General features: G+C 38.2%; 1 protein-coding gene across 1 annotated transcript in view; it reads left to right on the forward strand.

Annotated features, from left to right (window-relative positions):
* LOC149255558 (protein FMP32, mitochondrial-like) overlaps positions 1-22,750 on the forward strand; it is a 171,314-nt gene that overhangs the window by 130,200 nt on the left and 18,364 nt on the right. The window contains exons 4-5 of the mRNA XM_089460518.1: positions 6,227-6,303; positions 9,841-9,897. Coding sequence (XP_089316644.1) covers positions 6,227-6,303; positions 9,841-9,897 — 134 coding nt within the window. The remainder of the gene's footprint in view (positions 1-6,226; positions 6,304-9,840; positions 9,898-22,750) is intronic.

A 22,750-nucleotide genomic window follows, 5' to 3' on the forward strand; every position in this document is an offset into this window, starting at 1 on the left:
CATGGCTAGAACACATACGATGCTACAAAAACTAACAGAGGGCATATCAAAGAGAGCAAGATGAGGTAGATGGAATTAAAAGAAGGCATGAAGAGCTTAGTCAAGCTACTTCTGAAGATCCACCAAACATTAAGCCAAGGATTGTAGTTGAACCAAGGAAGAGGAGAGCCACCCAACAACATGAACAACCACCATCCAAAAATACCAGTGGGGCATCCGCTTAAGTTCAAGATAGCAAAATTGCTAAATTGGTGAATGTGCAAGCGAGAGAAGAAGCCGATTCTAGAGTGGCTAGGTGCATCTATGCATGTGGTATTCCATTCAATGTTGTTCGCGCTCCTTACTGGCAAGATATGATAAGGGAAATTAACAAAGCTCCTCAACTGGAGTTAACTAAAGTTAGCTGGAGTTTTTCTAGGGAAAAACTGGAGAAACTTTAAATGGCCATAACTTTGGCTAGGAAAGTCGGTTTTGGACGATTTTTTTTTTGATTTTGGGTATTTTCGACCTTCTGAAGCCATTGGTGCAGGTCTTACAGCCATCTGAGGTCATTTGCAAGTGTTTTTGCTTCGTGGAAGTTCCAGGAGCCACCAGGGCCAAACCAGTTTGGGAGCTGCATTGGGAATTGTGCAGCCAGTGAATGTGGAACGAAGGTCATTCCTAAAGGTTTTCAGCATTCTGAATCCATTTCTACAGCTCGTTTTGCCTTCTGAGGCATTCTTCTCACTGTTTAGCTTCAGGGAAGCTTTCAGGGCCACCAGGGCCATTTCAGGGATTGAGCTGTTTGGGGCCTCTGTTCATCCGATTTTGGTGATTCAAAAGCCTATGTCTGCTATTTTTGACCTCCTGAGTCTAATGGAAAAGGTTTTAGAACCAATTGAGGTCATCTTCACCTCGAAATTCTCCATCCAAGTTTAAAGGGCCACCAGGGCCAATTGGGGAAAGTACTGTATAAGGTACAAAATTCACTGTTTAGTGTTTGGGAAAGAGCATGTTTAGCTAATTCCTATCTTCTGATTCTGTATTTACAGTCAGATCTGTCCTTTGAGACACCCATATTCTTGTATTAGCCTTTGTAGCAATTTTAATACAAGAGGACAAGCCTAGTTGGAGAGGTTTGGTCCAGTAGATGTAGCCCAGAGGGGGGGTGAACTGCTTTATCATTTTGATGTCTTTATTTGTTGAAGATGATATGCTAAAAAACTGATATAAAGTATTAAACAACAAATAAATATAACTTGCATACACACATAATCACTTATTCATCTACAGAAAGTTACTTGTCTTATTCCGCAAGACCTTAACCTTCAAGTCTGTGTATGTCAACGACTTCTAAGTGTTTACTTTGTTATTTCTTTAGGCAGAGCCTGTAGAGGGCTAGGTAGCCTCTGGAACTCATCCTCTTGTACAAGGGGCCCAACTATGAGAAGGTCAGATCTCAGCTTCTAAAAAATGAGGAGCTTGTGGAGGATATCTTATCACCAATTTGTTCTTCCTAGAGTAGCTCTAGGGTTACCATAGTCTCAGATGGATGGATAGATACAAGGCATAGACCATTGATAAATATCATTGCCACTTCACCAAAAGGAGCAATGTTTTTAAAGGCGGAAGACTGCTCAAGAGAGATAAAAGATGCACAGTTCATTGCTGATGTTATTATAAAATCTTTTGAACAGATAGGACCTAACAGGGTGGTGCAAGTTATCATGGATAATGCACCAGTTTGCAAAGCTGCAGGTTTAATTATTGAGGCGAGGCATGACCACATCTTTTGGACACCTTGCATTGTCCATAATTTGAATATGATCTTAGAGGAGATCGACAATAAAGTTCCTTGGAGAAAGGAAATCACAGGGGAAGCAAGGGAGATTGTTAAATTCATCACCAACCACCACCAATCTCAAACAATATTTTGAGAGTACTCCAAATTGAAGTTGTTAAAAGTTGTTGAGACAAGATATGCCTCAAACTTCCTAATGTTGCGCCACCTTGTTGAGGTTAAGCAAGCATTAATTTCTTTGGTGGCGAGTCAACTTTGGGTTGAGTGGAGACAGGCAAATTCAGAGCGGGGATATATGTATCGTAGATTGTGCCTTGATGAACACTAGTGGAGCAAGATAAATTTCTTGCTAAAGTTCACAACGCCTACATTTGAGCTTCTTCAGAACGCTGACACTGACCAACCTTTCTTAGGAGAGGTATATGATGGCATGGCTTCCATGGTTGAGAAAGCTATGGAAATCATTTCACAAGAGTTTCCACAACTTTTGTTTGTTGATGATCATTTTGCAGATTTAGTCAAGAAAATCATTGTTGATAGTTGGAACAATTTCAACACTCCATTGCACACTTTAGCACTTGCCTTCAACCCCAAATTTTATAATGAGGAGCTTATTGCTCAAAGCAATGGCAAGAGGAAGGCACCCCATAAGGATAGAGAGGTGGCTAATGGTGTGAAAAAACCCTTATGAGAATGTTTCCAACTCATCTACACAGGGAGGTGAAGGAGGAATTTGCCAATTTTGCTGCAATATTAGATGATTATTTAGATATATCAGCTTTGGAGGAGAGAAGCACCATGAATCCAGTTAGGTGGTGGATTTGTCATGGAGCAAATGGTGTATATTTGCAAAACCTTTCCATTTGTGTTCTTTTACAAATGGCAAGCTCTTCATCAGCAAAAAGGAATTGGAGCACCTATGGTTTTATTCATTCTATTGAGCGCAATAGGTTGGGCTCACAGAAGGCAAAGGATCTTGTTTATGTGCACTCCAACCTTCGCCTTGCATTTCCTAGGGGACCAGAATATAGCAGTGGTCCTTCTAAAGAATGGGATGTGGATCCAGAAAGTTCTTATTGTGAGCTCTCTCTTGTTGCCCTGAATATTGAGATGAGGATTAGTCTTTTGTCTTTATAGTACTTGCAGCCTCATATATATAATAAAGGCTGATTTTGAGATTTGGATATATAATAGAGGCTGATTTTGGATATTCCGATATTGCTATTTTCATTATGTGATCATTCATGAGTAAACGTGATGTAAATTTAGAGACTTATAGTTTATGCGTCGACATTGGGCAATTTAATCATAATGTTTAAACTTTAAATGTAATAAATTATAAAGTATCATGTATGTTTTATGGTTGCACATAACATTTCTTAAATGTCCTAACATATATATATATATATATATATATATATATATATATATATATCGCATTTCCCTGTTGCCAAAATTTCAGGGGGGTGGGGGAGGGTCACGTTTCGTACCCGTTTCCCCGTATTGTGCAACTTAGTGATGAAGGGTAACATATGGATTAACTTCCAAAGACATATAATGCTAAGGGTGTAATTCTGGTCCAACTAGCCAATTAAATTGTGGCTAGGAGTCTTCTTTTATTTGCAAAGCCTTGTGAGAGGGACCTTTTATTACTTCGGCCTGCACACACTTCCCTTTTCCTTAGTTTATTTTGCTCTTGACCTCTTTAGCCTTTTGTTTGGCTTGATTTGACATTTTGAGGCTTGCATTTTTTTATTATCTTTATTCATGACCCTTTTCTGGATGATCTTTGTAAGTTGACCATAGATTAGGGTAATCTTTGTTTTGTATGTATGGGATTGAAAGTGTAGGAGTATTGAACCAAAAATCTCAAGTATGGAAAGGATATGACCACGCTACCCACCATGACTTCCCAGTAGTACCTAATGGCCTAGACTAAGGCACACTTATCCAAAAGCAATTATGTCACAGGATGGTTAGAAATGGTAAGGCGGCAACATCTTTGTCAACTTAAAAGTGATAAAACAGCCATTTAATGTTGGCATCTAATCAACAAGTTGAATCCTTAGTACCATTTTCTAGGTAATGGAAGTCATATAATGGAAAACCATATCAACTAATGACTGAAGCAGCAGAGATATCATCTAGCACATTTGAAATCAAGGGCACAAGAACTGATACACCACTGTATGTGAATGGCAGATGAGCACAGGAATTCAACTGATGAATGGAGAATAACAGGTCCAAGAGGATGAGAAGAAATATCGTCAAAGCAACAACAAATCACACCGAGTGTGTCCCTAGGGAAGTTCCCGAGGTTTTTTAATTTGATTTAAAAACCAAATCAGGGTATTCAGTTGGAAAAGTTCATCCAGAATATTTTCTAATTATGGGCAGTTTGCATAATTCCCGGGGTTGAACTTGTACAAATTATAACCTCTTGCACTTGGATTAATATGGTATTTCAAGCAACTGACACCTGCCATGCACTGCCCACACAACTTACAATTCAGTTTATACCAGTTTGCCCTTTCTTTAGGTTCAACATGCTGCCAAAATGGGTCCAAAACCTTCAGCATATTGGCAAGGCAATATTCAATGTCAAACTTCAAACATAGGGAAAAAAAATGAACAAATGAGAAACCTGGTAATGACCCATTGAAAAAATGATATTAAGGGGCAAGTCACATGCACTTTGCAACTTGTGTAAATATCGAAAAAAATACTCGTTACAGAGTGGGATTTTAACAAATACCCAGTATTATGAAAACCATAGATAGAAATCAATTCTCACTTCAAGATTTTTTTTTCAATGGTGATGAAAATGATTATTCAGCCCTTCGGAGATTAATTGTTGACGGTAATAAACACTTTCCTTCTCAATTCCCAACGGCTGCATACAAATAACCCTTAAAAAACTGATTTCACCCCTTTATAGGCAGTTTTTCGTGGCCTGGTGATGTATCAAGGTTGTGACAATGCTTTAGGGAGAAATCTAAAAACCCCAATTTTTGATTTTTTTTTTTAATTACAATTTTACTAAAGGATTTTTCATTTTGGGTTTAGGATTGTGAAAAAAATGTAATTTTGCCATTTTCAGCAATTATTTCAAACAAAAAATAGTATCAGGAAATATATTATTGTCCCAAGTAGGAAAATGATTAAGGTAATATACAATGATGCATTTGTCACAACATTCTACATTGAGATTTAATTTTCCTTTCAAATCGAAATCAGGCTATTTAATTGAAAAATTCATCCAGAATATTTTCTAAAAATTTCAAAAAGAGATAGAAAAGTATTTGTAAAGATACACCTCAAAAAGATTGTCTAAGTCGTCCAGGAATTATATCTGAAACCCTTTAATTCACTAGTAATGCTACAGTCCATTTGGCATCAAATGCACATTTTGAGAACATGTAGATAATGCTTGCAAACATACTTTTTGAAGATTTAAAACTGAATCTCATCTATGAAGTTCACATGGAGAGGAAAGAAAGGAGAAGCCACATGTGGATGATGAGCTTGAGAGAACAAGGATGGCAAAAAAGATGGAGAGGGAAACCTCCTCTACACATATATAAGAATAAAATTCTATCAAATTCTCTCAGCAGAAATCTCTTTTTAAATAAAATAATATAAAAAGTACTGAAAAATATAAGCTTCCAAGAAACGGAGCTATAGATATTAGAATGCTAAGAAGGGTATAATATAAAATATAGCACAGGGTGCAGGTCTTAGGAAAAATGGGACCATTGTTTCCTTTTTTCTGGGTATTATTGGCACTGTTAACAAGATGGCTAGACAGTGTCTAGAAACTGTTTTTTATAATGTGGTATTGTAGATGCCAAGTGACCGATAGTCCTAGGCAAATACACATAACTAGCCATGCAGAGCTTAGATCAATCATATACCTTATCTATACCAGAAGCTCTACACCAGATTAATGCATCTTTTAGTTCCATGGGGTTTAGAAGATTGAATATGCAACTACATGGAATGCATCACAAGGAAGTGGTCAAGCTAATATGTATAGGACAAACTTTCCAGTTTACTTTTAAATTCTGGTTCTTATTGGTTGCAGAATAGTTAACATTGCAAATGAGTTGGCTTTTGAGGGTATTTAACACTCTATGAGAGTGCATTTCCTTGGGAAGTATGGCTTAGAATCTGAATGCATTCCATTGTCAATCGTGGTGAAAATGGTTCTCTCCCTTTTCAGTGTCTAATTGTTAGGCTGCTTTCCTTGACCTGTTGCATTTGAACCTTTGACTAGTAAAGGAAGAAACTCTTCTTGAGTAACTATTTCAAGGAGAGCACACAAATAATTATTGGAATATATGTAGCTTAATGGCATTTGGCTTTAACTTTGCATTGTAACAATTTTTCATGCTTTTATACTCTTAATAAGTTATTAACTTTTGCAATAGTATTTATCGAGCGCAGGATAATCATTTTTCTCTGCTTCAGCGGGACACTGAAAGATTACGAACTGATATAGATAAACTTAGGAGTGAACTGAGGTAAGAATTAACTGTTTATGGTCATGTAGAATTTCAATACCATTCCTAGCCTTTTCTGTTCAAGTATTACCTAGTTTTGAAAGCATATTTATGTTTAGTTATCTCATATCTGTTTAGAAGTTGTATCGCTTGGGTGTGCATTCGACCTTAATTTTATCTACTCAGGGCCATTTCAGTGTTTTCTCAGGTCTTCTCACATTTGTTAATTATTTATTGTCATCATAAATTGTAATTTTGTGGGGTTAGCTTGTTCCTTTTCTGCAGATATTTGATCAGGCTGATTATTTTCCTGATGCCTTGTAGTATGTTCATTTCACTTTTGAACCATAGTTTTAAAAACTGGAACTGGGTTTTGAACCAGGTCACCTATCAAACTGGATCAAAGTGGATTCAATGAAATGGAATTGAAAAAAATACACAATAATTTTTTTTAAATGAAGAATTATTTTTAAGATTTTAAACCATGATTGCAAACCATTGGAGGCAAAATATGCAAAGTTTGCTCATCTACATACCATGTAAGGGTGCATATATCAGAATCATGGTTTTAAAAAGTGGCCGATCTGAACTGGAAACCGGTCAAACTGACTGGTTAGATAGGCCCAGGTAACAAACCAGTAGAAAAATCTGGTTGGAGGGCCGGTTTCTACCGGTTAGGTACCAAACCAGTACAAGCCGGTCCTAACTGGCCAGTTCCGACCCTAACCGGCCTGGTTAGATCTCACATTTGTGGGGGAGTCCAGGAACACCAATGACAGGTTTTCAGGTGGTTTTGGAAGAAACCCGAGGATTTTTTCCTTCCAAAACAGCCCCCGCTGGCCATAAAACCTCCCCCTCTTAAACCCTAAACCTAAACTAAAAACACCTAAGTCAACCCTAGCAATGCTGACAATCAGTGGTAATGTCAAATTCTTAAAGTAAAAGTATTAAATTTTTAACATTACCATGAATTGACTCAGTTTGTTTGAGAGTGGTTTTGACCTCATTGGATTTTATATTGAGAAACTAGAATTTTAGATTTCACTCAAAATTTAGTAGACTTAATAGGTTTCAGGATTTGGGGGGTTGCAATGTTTCCATTTGCTTCTGTCATGTGTGAGGTTATGGGATTGACATTTGATAAAGAGCATAAAGCCCTTTATGTACGTTGATGTTGGTGTATTGCTTGTTGAACTCCTCTACCATGGCCTCAACAAAAATGTACCCTTCAATCAAAGCAAAATAATTGGATAGGCATGCTAAGTTTTTTCTACCATATTATAAGCCAAGTTACCGGATCTATTAGGCCGAGGTGTTGGATCCGCGGATCCCCTGATCAGATATGGATTCGGATCCGGATCCATTGGGATTTGCCCAGGATTTGTATGGATGACAGGTCAACAACACCGTGTTACCTGCATCAACTCGTGGACTGTAGGATAGACCAAACAATGATTTTTTTTGGGTTTCACACTAGTAAATGGATTACTCTGCCAGCAAAGTCTTTTTCAACAGTTAGGGTTAATATAAAATTGAAAATCGAATTCCCATCATCTCGATGTTGCAGGCAGACAGATCAGCGTTTTGGGCCTTTCCTTCCCGCCAATATCTGCATTTCGGCATTTCCTCGTGATGAGTGTTGCCTCACATAAGTATATTTCCTTCCAGTCGACATGTCCTCACAAAAACTTTACGGGAGAGTTCGAGCATTTAACTCTTGCGGTTTTGTTTTGTAGAGTTCAAAAATGATGCTTCAGCATAGATTTTTAAATATATAAAAATTAATGTTGATAAACGATGGCCATTTGGCATGGTTATAAGTGAATTTTATAAACCATTAAAAAGGTAAAAAGTAAAGTTTATATCAAGAAATATTAAAGTAACCTATTAAACATAACGTGTTAAAGTAACATGGTTTTTTAAATATATAAAAAGTAATGTTTATAAACTATGGCCATTTGGCATAGTTATATTAAATGTGAACTTTATCAACCATTCAAAACTTAAAAAGTAAAGTGTATTAAAGTGACATGGTTTATAAAGTAACTTAAGTAATAAAAAATTTATTAATTTAAACTTGTCTAAATAATTAAGATTAAATACTTCTAAATGATACATTAATTATAAGACTATTAATTTAAATACTAATTATATATATAATAATTATATTCATTATAATTATTATTAAATATACATTAATAATAAAATAATATATATATATATATATATATTATTTTTATATAAATATTTTGTTTTTTAAATTATATAACAATATTTATATTGTTTGTACTTGCCGTTTCCCAGCCGTATCCAGATCCTAGTTTTTCAAAAAACTGGTGGATCCGGATCCATATCTGTATCTGGATCCGATTCCTGGTAACTTAGATAATAAGGTTGACGAGATGACCCCTTCACTCAAACCAAAGTCATTGGTTAGGCATGTTAAACTTTTTCAATTTCTACCATATTATAAGGTTGAGAAATCCAAGTTGGAAGACTTTGAGCTAGATTATGTTTATGTAGCTCTTGTTGATGATTCCATTTCTAATAGTGGTGAATCAATGATGATTTTGATGAGTAAAAATGTTGCTCAGTGATTTGTAGTAGGTTAGTGGCCCAATAACTTGTATATCATTTTTGAACTCGAGAGGCCACTTAGAGCTTCATTGATTATGTATTTTGTTGTTGATATGTACTGCAGTTTGTGCCATTTTGATATATTCACCCTTAGATGGTATATAGATGAGCAAACTTTGCATATTTTGTCTCTAATAGTTTGGAATCATGGTTTGAAATCTTAAAAATATATTTTTCATTAAAAATTAATTATTTTATGTATTTTTTCATATCCGGTTCATTGGATCTGGGCAATCCAGTTCCAGTTTGAATCTCGATTAGATAGGTGGCCAGTTCAAAACCCATTTTGAGTTTTTAAAACTATGATAAAAAACAGCACTGAATGCAATATATATTATCGACAAAATACATAATCAATGAGGCTCTAACTAACATCTAGAGTCCAAAAACAATGCTACAAGCTATTAGGCTCACAAAACCTCAGAAAGAGAGGTGTGAGGCAAATAGGAGGGGAGGGCTGTTTTTATAGGTTAAGGCAGGCTACTTTTGGAGGGAAACAGCCCCTGGTTTACTTCGAAACCACTCTAAAAAATTTCCTGCGGGTCCCCCACCTTGCTACATGTGTCAAAGTACAGTCTGGCTTTGTTTGGAGCAGAACCAGCTGGTCTGGGATGGTTGGTACTGGTTAGGGACCAAACTGGTATGAACAGGATTTTTCTACCTGGTCTTTAGCTGAAGTTTGCCGACTGGCCAGTTTGACCAGTTATGTGTTCAACTTCAAACCAGCCGGTTTAAAACCAAGTTCTGAATCTTTCAGTGTAAAAATTGAGACCATTGGTGGAATTTTATTGTACCATATGTATCCATGTGATAAAAGACCGAGTTTTTCCAGACTGTTTGCTTACAATATTGACTAAAAATATTCAGTGAAATTTCTTAGAAGATTTTTAATTTTATCTCATGTTTATTTAATGTGTGCAGGTATGAAATTGACAAGGTGACTGCTGGTCAACGACTAGACCTGAATCTGGAAAGGGGGTAAGGTAGATTTTAATCTTGAGTCCTCAATTATGACTTCCTCGTACACATCTACAAAGCAGATGTGACTTTTGTGTGTGTGCCCCTGCGTAAATTTTATTAAGTTCATTATCTAAGATGTAAAAACAATTTCAGAAATTTAGAGCAGGCACTGCTTGGGCCAGACACAATTTTGATGTCTGGAGGTTGATTGCTTTTTAATTAATGTTAGAGCAAAGCTAGCTGTTGATGTGTACTCATAATCTGCAAGGAAGCCTTGAAATGCTTTTGACTATCTTGGTGAAAGGGCAATTGCATGTATATAATTGCTGCGGTTGGTCATGTTTATTTCTAGGATAGATGCTGTTGGTGTATTTAAGTTATTAAAATGGTCAGATTATGAGGATGATTGGACAGATTGGGATAAAGATTGAGTTTCATAGTTTCTCATTGACCTAGGAAGTAAATAGTAGAAAAGCAAATGCATTACCTTTATCTTTTCGCTGTAGCTCCTTGTGGGGTTTCTTTCCCCAACTTCAAAATGTTTAGGTAATGAATTTTAATATGACCTCATCAAACGAATTTGAATTTTGTGCCTTCTGTTATTCTGATCAATCTTTTGATACATTACTTTTGCACAATTTGTGCTTGTAAATCCTCTCTGCAATTTAAACATGATTCTTGTTACTATCACTTTTCTTTTTTCTTGTCGTAAATTTTTAAGCTTATAGATAATTCATAGATTAAGATAATTTGAGTTGAAATGACTCAACAACAGAAAAAATAACATCCCAGGAAAGGGAGATAACATGGTTTTTCAAATGATCGTTATTTGCTAACTACAAATGTCTATTTCTTGTAAGAGACAGGAGAAATATAAGCAACAATTCCAATAGAATAACAAGTAAATACAACTCAATATACACATATTAACACTAATAATAATGACACCTACACAAGATAAATTGCACATAGGCTAGAGAACACCTTGTGAAGGGTTCTCTTGATTACTTGTTGGACAATAAAATAGTATTCCACCAGCTTTTTCCATTTCCTTAATCCCTCTAGACCTGTTCTGTACTGGAAGTATATCATGTAATATGTCAATTTGTGTTGATCTGATTACACTGTATCGATCAGAGGAAGAAGAAGGGCTTCTTCTTCTTCTTGACCTTCTGCTAGAGCTTCTTATGTCTTCTCAATCATGCAAATTTTGGCTACCGCTTACATGCTCTCTCGTGTCTTTGTTATCTCTCAGCTGCATCTGGATTTTTGAGAGGTTCTGAATGATCTGGTTGCACTTTTGTATTAGGTTTGGTGGAAGCCACTGCCATGACTTTCTACAGTGCTTTTAGAACTTATAGAATTCCATGTTAGTTGTGATCAGGTGTAGGCGAAAACCTGCTAACATTTGCTTTACCTCAAGACTGTTTGATAAACAGGTTATATCAACACACATGGAACAAATACGTAATTGCTCACACAAACATATCAAATATCAGTACACCAGTGTATACATGGGTAAAATATTCAATGACGGAAACAGTCTAGAGCCCCAACCAATGCAGCCACTTGAGGCAATATATTATTGCAAAATAAAATAATTTACATGAGCATCTCTCAATAATAAATCATCAACAAATGACCCTCCATTCTCTATAAATACAGAATAATGGACCAATTGGGGGTTAAGCCATGGATCAAGTGCCATTAGTATCAAGGAGAACAGTCAGGTCACTTTATGTCTAAAACATCATCCTGGCCATAAGATTATATATTCACAAAAGTACATTAAGAAAACACACTTTACCTAAAGATACATAAGACAAAGTTGAACTTAATTAACTGCTAAGTGTCTGAATATCCTAACATCCCTCCTTAAGAACAAGTTGGGATGGGATTGAAGGATTTACAAATGTGATGCAGTAGGAGAAGAAATGAGGTATTAGAGCCTATCCCTCCTTAATGAGAACTTATTGAATTCTTAACATAGCTTGGTGCTTTGAAAACTTGGCTTTTGTAAGGGTCTTTGTGAAAATATCTGTAGCTTGATCATCTATTTCACGATAGAGCTCTTGAGGAAGTGATCTTGAAGAAGCTTCTTGATGAAGTGCATGTGTAGTTCAATGTGTTTCTTGCACTGATGTTGAACTGGATCTTTGTCGAGCAGAATGACACTCTAATTGTTGTACTAGTGTGTGGTTGAATGTTGCTACTAGAATCCAAATTTTGAACGGATCTATTGAAGTCAAAGGGTTCTCGACTTGCACTAACTGCGGTACTCTACATCTATTAAAAGAATAGCAAGGGCACATTGCTTCTTACAAGTCCAAGTGATAGGTTTGGAACCTGTTCCTCCCCAGATTTGCCTATTGTAACTAAAGGTTTAAGAGCTACATAGCTTTGAATAGGCTGACATCCAGAGTCAGCCTTTAAAATCAGTTTTCACACAAGTTAGAGACAGATTTCATGGAGTTTAGATACAGGTTTTTTAGTGAATGGAGTTCATTTCAGATTTGGAGGCATTTTAGAGGGATAGTCATTAGTTTTGGGGAAAATTGCTATGTTAGCTGTCTTACTATTTAGGAACTAGCATTCGGGGGTTCTGTTACCCACCATTTTGTGTAAAGCAAAATGGTGAGGCTTCTAGAGGTACCATTTAGAAAGAAGCATTGTATCATGATGGAAATAATAGTAATGGTGATCATGTTGGTCTTTCCAGCATCGGAGAGAGATTCACCAATAGCCATGAAGGCTGTGGTTAAAGAGATGACAGCCCAAGTAAAATGGATGCTACAGGAGCAAACATGTTTGACATTATATGTCACATCTTTGGTCTAATGGAGATATGATCATCTTCAACACAAGACATTGGTGGAACCATGAGAAGACAATAAGAGGTTGTTATTATTTTCAGGAGGGCAAGATCGTGGACATAAAGATGGATGTCGAAATTTCACCTATAAGAGCAATGGGGACCTGGGTTCAATGGGTCCTCTAACATGCAAAATTTGAGAAAACCCATGTGTGCGTTTGCAACCATGCTTCTTTTTACTGTAAGGCACAAGCACTACTCCATGCTTTCCTCTTAAACGGTCGGATTTAATGCTTTCAAAGGTACTCATATCTCATACCAAGTGTCTTGTTTAACATATTTAAATGCAAATGAGGGCCCTGGAACACTGGAGGGTAGTGTCTAAAGCGAACTCGGGCATAAGCTTCGAGGATTATTGTGTCTAGACAAAGGAGGAGACCTTAGTATCATGTCACTATTGGAGTAGGTCGCAGAGATACTGAATGATTTGTATATGTGTTTTTTGTAAAAATTAATCATAGGAGGCCGCCTTTACCTACAATCAAGAGGGCTGCCTTCGATGGAGAAATTGACCAAGTAAAAGGGGACATGTGTGCAACAATGTGTGGAAGCTTTTGTACAAATCAACACTAAGATTCATTCGTTGTTTAGTGGCAAGTGTCAAATGTAGATCTATGGAAGAAGGGTGATTTGAATGGAATGAAGAATTGCTTCAATTTGTCACTAAAACAAAAAATACTTAGTCTATTTTCAATGTTAGAAAGGTAGCTAGCTCAAGGCACTAATGAAGCACAACCATTGCTAGAAATAAAAAATTGTGGATGTATGGATCTTTGAAATCATAGTCGTTGGTATCATCCATTTTGGAAATCGTTACATGTCTGAAGATAGTATCAAAATTTCAAATCAATAGATGATAGCTACAGATTAACATTTCATACATCAATACTCATCTAGCATTGAAATCTCAGACTTGTCAATGAATACCTCAACGAAGAGAGACATAACCTTATTGGACTAATTCTTAGCATACTTATTAACAAGAAGGTGAATTCTGGGCATAGAGATGACACTACGGGTCTGTTATGGAAGAGTAGAACATTGAGATTGGCCATATTACAATAGAATCTCACACATCTCGAGATAAAGTCCAAAATCTCAAGTGCGAAACCCACTATACTCAGGAGGGGGCGACTATCACCTCACCAACCCTCTTCTCGCATCTGTCCAACTCTCCTCCAGTTCAATGGGGGTTCTCCTTAGTGGCCTAATTATTCCCAATGAGGCAACACAGAGGACTGTATAGTTGCTTCAAAAGAGCAATTCAATTTGGTTGGAGGAAAATTCGATTAAGCTTTCAGAGGTCGGGAAAGTCTTCCAGAGGGCCGAAGAATCAGTTTCCTCAGCAAAGATAGGCATAACGAATTCATCAAGGGCAGTTCTGGGCTAGATGTCCAAGGGTTTGCACAAGCACTGTGCAAAAGTTGACGCAGAGGGTCCAGAAGGACGAATTTTCGGAGGAAGAGTTGTGCCAGGATTGCTTGTGGAGGAAGGGAAATTTCGTTAGATAATTTTGGCGAGATTTTCTTCTTGTTTTGATTACCAGTTGGGCATCCATAGATTGTACTCAGATTTCACCGCTGCATAACAATAAAACCCTCAGCTGCTGCACCAGTTTTCCAAAGGGAGGTTTTTCCAGGGACATTTGTCCAAAAATAACTGTGTAAATTTTGTGTGTGCTAGATTTTCTCAGTTTCTAGTGCTATTTTTTATTTTATTTTATTTTTTTTTTCAGTTTCTTCTTCTTCTTCTTCTTTTGCTGTTCAGTGGGAACAACAGGCCAAAATTACTAGAGGCTGTGCAGTTCATTGACAGGTAGGTCGAATTGCTGGGGAAAAAATTCATTGTTAGCCTCTTCTGCTCTCTGTGTGAGCTTTCTCGGCAGTTCGCGGCAGTTCTAGCAGTTCAGGCTGTTCCGGCTTCTGCCCTTTGCGTCAGCTCTCTCGGCAGTTCCGACAGTTCTCAGCAATTCCGATTGTTCCCGACAGTTCCATCTTTTTCCCTCTGCGTCTATTTTCCCGGTAATTTCGGCAGTTCTCAGCAGTTCTGGCTGTTCCCGGCAGTTTGGGCTGTCCCTAGCAGTTCCGACTGTCCTCGGCAGTTCCAGCTTCTGCCCTTTGCGTCAGCTTTCTCGGCTGTTCCGGCGTCTGCCCTTTGCGTTAGATTTCCCGGTTGTTTTGGCAGTTCCCGATAGTTCCGACTTCTGCCCTCTGCGTCAGCTCTCCCAGCTGTTCTGGCATTTCTCGACAGTGTCGGCTGTTCCCGGCAATTCCGGCTTCTGCCCTCTGCGTCAGCTTTCTCGGCTATTCTGGCAGTTCTCAACAGTTCCGACTTCTACCCTTTGCGTCATCTTTCCCGGCTACTGCGTTGATCCTCTTGACACTATCTCTGCCTCTCTGCTTTTGTATTCACTGTCCCTCAGCTGCAACTCCAGATCACTCTCTCAGCTTTCTCAGCAAACCCAGCCCCAGAAAGTCTAAATCTTGATCTCTTGGTGTGTTCTCCAAGTGACCCTCAAGCCTCCTCTTATACTTTTCTCGTTGAAAAATCAACGACCGAGATTAAGTCCCTAATCAACGGCTAAGATTAGATCTGGCTTGACCCATAACTTTTGGACCATTCTAACACAGTTTTATATTAATTCACATTAATATTTTAATTTCCCTAAGTTTAGACTTAGGGACTCCATTAAAAATATTAATTGTTTTAATATCTCCCAAACTGTTTAGAATCTGCCCAAACCCTTTCTGGGTATGGGAGATATCATGTGCCTTAGCCTCTCCACCAAATTTCCTGGCTAGAGCACATCCGATGCTACCCCAAATCAACGCTCCCTCTTAGCGATGACTGTGCTCTAGCAATACTCCTTACTGAGTATTACTCTGATCATTCGGCATCGCTCCCTGATGCTAGGCCTGCTGCCCATCATCTGTACTACTGCATCTCGTACTGCCACCCATGGCTCTACCACTGCCAATGCTGTATTTGTACGACAACTCCCTTGCCATCCGTGCTTGCTGCCCATGGCCTTGCCACTACCATTGCTGCATTTGCACTGCATCCCCTCTCATCATGCTGCATCGTGTTGTCCATAGCACTGCCACTGCTAATTGCTGCACTGCAACTCAGTTATTGAGAAGTAAGTAACTGATCTCGCAACTCTAACATATCTTTTAGGCTAGAGACACTCCGGATGCTGAAGCTCCCTCTGTCGCTGACAAGTGCTCCCTATCTGACCTCTGCGCTGCTGCAACAACTCCCTGCATCTATCACTGTTGCACACCTCTCTGTGCCATCCTGCAATGGTGCAACACTCCCGTGCCTTTTGCACTGTTGCAACCTGCTAGCTTCGTGCTGTCCTGGGAATCTTGCACTGTAGCTCTCTCTGCTGCTCCATCCTCATCCATCTCTACCCACATCTGCAAGTCTTGCTACTCCTCTTTGGGGCTCCCGTACCCAGGTATAATCTAAGAGGTTGGGTACCTTGAGGACCCCGCCCCTCATATTCTGTAGTTCTCTTGACTACAACTCGATGCCTCCCCACTTTCGCTCAAGTGGTGTGTGCACTCATGGCACAGTCATCATCTGTCTCCACTTCCTTCTTTGTCCTTACTGGCGCTGCCTTGGTCTCGGAAGCCTCTCCCTTGCTCTTCTTCCTCGGACACTGGGTCACATAATGAGCCAGCTCATGTTATGAAACCAGCTCACAAAAAGATAGAAAAGATAGATCAACGCCTTAGAAATAAGTCTCTTCGAGGGGGCAACCTCCTTTACATTACACAAATGAACAATTCTTGGATGATACAAATGACAAGACCTCCTTTCTATATATAGGAGTCTAAGGGGTCATAATATAATCAGAGCCGACATAACAATAATAATATAAGGGCACAATAATAACAATTGTGGGCTTATATGGGGCACAAAAATAACAATATGGGGACTACATGGGCACACCAATATAATAAGGGGATTGTACTAATAACAATAAGGGGTTACACTAGTAGTATATGGACCTAACATGCCCCTCTTCTTCAAAAAGTGTTGTCATCAATGCTTGAGTAGTTCTTGATGCTGATGTATAAATTCTTGTCCTCCAATGTGGAATCTTCAGTGGGCAAGTTCTTCCCCTTGATGAGATACTCTGAAATTGATCTATTTCATAGCTGTCAATTTCTCGGTTCTGTGACTGCTTCAGGTTCCAATGTGATTTTTCCTTCCTTGTCAAGTTCTCGCAATACTATTTGAATTGGAATCTTCTGCAACTTTTGAATGAGTTCCCACTCCTTTGGGCATATGGATATCTGTAAGGCCTGATGTTTGGAGGAACACTTCCTAGAATCAAATGAATAGCATGATCATGATCACGAATAGGTGGGAGGTCTTTGGGAGTCTCAAATACCTTGGAATGATTGTCCAAAATGTTTTGGAGATCTGGAGAAATACATGATTTGTATGTGGGATCCTCTAGTGAACATAATTGTGCAATTACGCCTCGTAGTTCTTTATTTAGAAGCTTTGTCATGCTGTTAGAGTTGATTATCTTTCCCGGTTTCCCTTCGATACTCCTCAATTCAACTTCCTTTCCATCCCAAAAAAATTTCAAGAAAAGTTATTGAAAATTAAAAGCTATCGTACCCAAAGATTGTAGCCATTGGATTCCTAGTAAAACATCAGCACCACCCATTGCAATGGAAAACATTGGGCTATTCAATACTTATTCTCCCATGGATAGCTTGATATTATGACACTTTCCAGAGCAATTTATGGTTCTTTCACTTGCAACCATCACTTGACACTCTGGTGCTGGATATAGGAAGCAATTCAATTCCTTGGATATCTTACAAAGAATAAAATTATGGGTACTGCCTGAATCAATCAACACTATTACCTTTTTCTTCTTGATATGTCCTTCTATCTTGATAGTTTGAGGAGTGGTAATTTTTTCCAATGCATTACAAGATATGGTCGGATTCATTTCTTGATGCTCGATGTGATCTTTCACTTCTTGAACATTTTTCTTCTTGATATGTTCTTCTATATAGGTAGTTTGAGGAGTGGTAATTCCGGCCAATGCATTACAAGATATGGTCGGATTCATTTCTTCTTTCTCGATGTGTTCTTTCACTTCTTGAACCTTTTTCTTCTTAATATGTCCTTCTATCTTGAGAGTTTGAGGAGTGGTAATTTTTTCCAATGCTTTACAAGTTATGGTCGGATTCATTTTTTCTTTCTCTGGGGTGGGTTCCTGGTGTATATCCTCTTCTTTTGATGTTTGCTGATCCTTTTTTTCCTCTTCTTCATAATCTATGTAAAATAATTTCTTCTCAGCACACTTATGACCTTTAGTGTATTTGCTATCACAATTGTAACAAAAATCTTTTTTTCTCTTTTCTTCCAATTGTTGTGGTGTAAACTTTGTAGGTTGTGGAAGGCTAGGAGAAAAAACACTTCCATACTTATAGTCGTGAGTGGTGGGATTCCTTGTTTCCATATTTTCGCTTTCAATTTTTCTTGCCAACCTGATGCCTTCTCCAATGAATCAGGTTCCCAAAGACGAACCTCGTGTTGAATGTTATCCTTTAAAGTCCCTATGAAGACATCAACCATTTTTTTTTTTCTGGAATATCATTTACCCTTATATTCAATTTTTGGAAGTCCTCAATGTGCTCTGCCATTGAACCCTTTTGTTTGAGATTTATCAATTGGGTAAAGAAAGTGTTTCTTTTTGTATTCTCATAATGTGCTATCATTTCCTCCGTGAAAATTGACCACGTGACAAGTGGTTTACGAGAACAAAGCCCTTTATACCATAAAAATTGATTCGATTCTAAATAATTAGATGCAATACATACCTTCTGTAACAGTGGTACACCATGTAGATTAAAATATTTCTCCACCTGTAGTATCCAATTTAGCGAATCCTTGCCATCAAACTTCCTCATCTCGCTTTTTCTTGATTTTAGGAGCTCGATCTTGAAATGGATGTAACTCTGTACTTTCGAATCTTTAAGTTCTGAAATTTTGGTCTACAATAGCCCTCTGAGTCCTCTTTCTAACTCCGCAAGTCTGATCACAATTGGATTCCTGAAGAAAGATTTATTCCCAATCTCCCACAATGACCTAATTATAGACTAGTTCAGTAGAGTAAACTTGTACGATGTTCCACGTGTCACTGTTTCAACCTTCGGTTCTGCAAATTATACCCAAAAAAATACAGTTTGTCCTCTTTCTATAACTTCTTACGAAATATCAATCTGATGCCCAGAGAGAAAGTTATGACGATTTTCCCAAGGTCACCTATTTAGGGCGTAATTCGAGAGTTTGCAACAACCCTAACTTCCTCAGATCATATATCCGAATATATAGTGAGCCAAGATCTGAAATGCGAACCCGAGGTTCAGACCGATTTCTTCTCAAATCGGTTTTTGTTTTAGCTTCTGAAACTTCGTAGCGAAAATGTTATAATGAAAATTCCATGATGACTTGTTTTAGATGAAATTCTGAAGCTTGCAAAAACCCTAATTTCCTCAAATCATATCTCCGAAACTGTAGTGAGACGAGATTTGAAATTTGGACCCAAAATTCAGCACGATTTCGTCTCATTTGAGGTTTTTTTTTTTCGCTTCTGAAATGTCGCAGAAAAAAGTTTTAGTGAAAATTCCACGATGACCTGTTTGGAGCAGCGAAACCCTAGAATCCAAAGCTCTGATATCAAATGTTATGAAACTAGTGCTAAGTGCACAAAAAGATAGAAAAGATAGATCAACACCTTAGAAATAAGCCTCTTCGAGGGGGCAACTTCCTTTACATTACACAAATGAACAATTCTTGGATGATACAAATGACAAGACCTCCTTTTTATATATAGGAGTTTAAGGGGTCATAATATAATCAGAGCCGACATAACAATAATAATGTAAGGGCACAATAATAGCAATAGTGGACTTCTATGAGGCACAATAATAACAATATGGGGACTACATGGGCACACCAATATAATAAGAGGATTGTACTAACAACAATAAGGGGTTACACTAGTAGTATAGGGACCTAACAGCTCCCCACAGTGGAAGCATTTGACCTTGCAGAGGTCCTTCTTTTTCCGCTTTTCTTGCTTACCCTTAGATGCTAGGGCAGCATCCACCTCATCCTCCTTCTTGTTTCTGATCCTCTTGCTGTTGCTTCCCGTCTTGGTCACCCTCCTGATCTCTTTTTGGCGAAGAGCCACCCACATTTCCTCCCAATCTGGTGAAACATAAAAACTATGGCTGAAGCAGATAGACTGATAGCTTGTAGACTTGAATGTAAAAATACACACAGGTATTTAATAACAATAATTTATTAATATATAAAATTGTATAAGATCATATAAGATGATTTGAATGTTACATTGAGGTCTTGCTTTTATACCTCAGCAGGTGACCTTTTGTGAATGGGCATGTCTTTTAGACATGCCTTTTCACCTAACTTAATGACTATTTAACCTAATTAAAATTTAATTATTTAATATTTATATTTAATTATTTTATTTAATTGTTATGAATTATATTCATAACATCTGGAAGGGTCGCCCTGCCCAGTATGCTCTGGACAAACACCTCCCAGTCTTCTGAGACTGCATTCAGGGTTGTTCTCACCATCAACTCTGGATCTGGTGTGGCCCCTATGGAAGTGAGTTGATCTCGGATCTCTTTCAATCGACTGAGGAAGGTGTCGATCTATTCTCCCTTCTGCATCTAGTATGACTGCAGTTGATTTTCTAGGAGCATCTTCCTCTGCACGGAAGTATGCTGATACAACTTGGTCAGGGCCTCCCACATCTCCTGTGTCGTAATCTTCTTGGCAATATGTGGAACTATATTATCCTTGACCTCGTCAAGAATGATACTCTTGGCCCTCGCCATTTCTTCCTCATACTTGTCATTGTCAGCTGGGTCAACTGGGACCGCTATCGTCTTCAAGACGAAGTGCTTGACATGATTTCTGTCAAGTACAGATAAGATTTTGGCCTTCCAGACTACGAAGTTTGAGGCTCCGTCCAGTCTGTCCTGGCCTCTTTGTGTAGTGCCGTTCCGCTGCTCTTCTACTTCCCTCCTGGAAGTTCTTTGTTATGAATATAATTCATAACAATTAAATAAATAAAATAAATATAAATATTAAATAATTAAATATCAATTAGGTCAAATAGTCATTAAGTTAGGTGAAAAGGCATGTTTAAAAGACATGCCCATTCACGAAAGGTCACCTGCTGAGGTATAAAAGCAGGGCCTCATTGTAACGTTCAAATCATCTTATATTATCTTATACAATTTTATATATATTAATAAATTATTATTATTAAATACCTGTGTGTATTTTTACATTCAAGTCTACAAGCTATCAGTCTATCTGCTTCAGCCATAGTTTTTATGTTTTAGTGGTATCAGAGCCATGGCACACGATATAATCATGCATGGCTTTGAACGTAGTTAGCCGCACAATGTGCCCTTACATTCACATCCTGATTATGTTGAACAGTTTAGTATTCAAGAAGCATTTCAGCGTTTAGAAAAATCATGTGCAGAAGTTAAAGTATGTATAAAGGAAATCAATAATAAGGAAGATGATAGTGAAAGTGAGGGAACAAAACAAGGTGAAGCAGGAGAAGAAGATGTTGACCAGAATAGTGATAATCAAAATGAAGATGTAATAAATGATATATTTGATGAAGATAAAGATGATAATCATTTGCAGAATTGTTTTCTCCTTCCAAATGTTGATCAACCTTATATTGAGAATAATGATCTTGTCGATTCTGTAAAATTGTCCTATGTTTCCAACGAGGGGGATGATAAAGTGGAGAAGGTTGGGATTGAATCTGGAAGTTTAGAAACAAAAACTATGTCTCAAATCAGCGATACTTTCACATTTGAGATTGAAACAAAGAATGTCCCCACTAGAGAGAGTATTTATGGCTCAGTCGATTTCACCCAGTCTGGTGAGATAGATAAAAATGTTGGATGCTGGAAACCCTTCCAAACTAGCCAGCCAAGCGAAGTGATTCAGAACAAGGCTTCTGCAACATGCCAAACTGGGAAAGATGAAGCTGAGGCATGTCAAAAACATGCAATAAATAAAATTAAGTCTGCAGTGCTTGATACAATTTCAATATTCCAGGAGGACGATTTTGTCCTTGCTGATGCGAAAGCCAAACCTGAATCTTCTTTGCAGTTGCTACCGATTACCGAGTATCGGGAAACAATAGTGTGGGGTGAGGTTTCTTTTGAAAATCAACCAAAAATGGCTTTGAGCAGCGTTGTCATTTTATTTATTGTCAGAGGTTCACAAGTGCATCTAATGAACCCTGGAACGACCGTGGTTCTACCGAACGCGAGGGTTACAATAATAAAGGGTTCAATACGACTTTTCTGTGAACTCTTATTTTCGGAAGCTCTTGTCAGGCTTGCTCATAGGATGGCAATGGCGGTTATAAATGCTACACGGTCTTCATCGGTAAGCACAAATTTGACGCATTCTCCTTTTCACCTGGTGTTGCCTGTGAGGCCGACGAGATTCTATGGCAGCAGCCTCCCGAGGCCCTTCATCTATGGCGACGTGAAGTTCAATTCGGAGAGAGTCGATCCCCCGTTGGGCGTGACAGAACCATTCATGAGGTGGGCCAAGGACGCCCACTGGTCCATGGGAGGCCTCAACCTCAAGAGAAAGCGAATGCAGGGGAAAATTGAAGGGAGCATCAAGAAGCTCAGAGCCGAGGAAGAGAAAGAGACCAAAATAAGAAATAGGGACGAGAAGAAAGCCGAGGAAGAGATGAAAAAGAATAAGAAGCGCAAAACTGATAAAGATGCCGCTGCAAAGGACGATTCAGCTTCAGGCAGCCCTAAAAGTAAGGGCATTTCCAGCCCTAAAAATAAGGGCTTTTCAAGCCCTAAGTCTCCTTCTGTGTCCAGTTCAATCGATACACCAATAGATGTTGGTGCCACCGTACGTCGGGTTTCT

The sequence above is a fragment of the Pinus tabuliformis genome, chromosome 7 (assembly GCF_031772625.1).
Source record: "Pinus tabuliformis cultivar Carrire ecotype Pingquan chromosome 7, CPIR1, whole genome shotgun sequence".
NCBI classification, from domain to species: Eukaryota; Viridiplantae; Streptophyta; class Pinopsida; order Pinales; family Pinaceae; genus Pinus; species Pinus tabuliformis.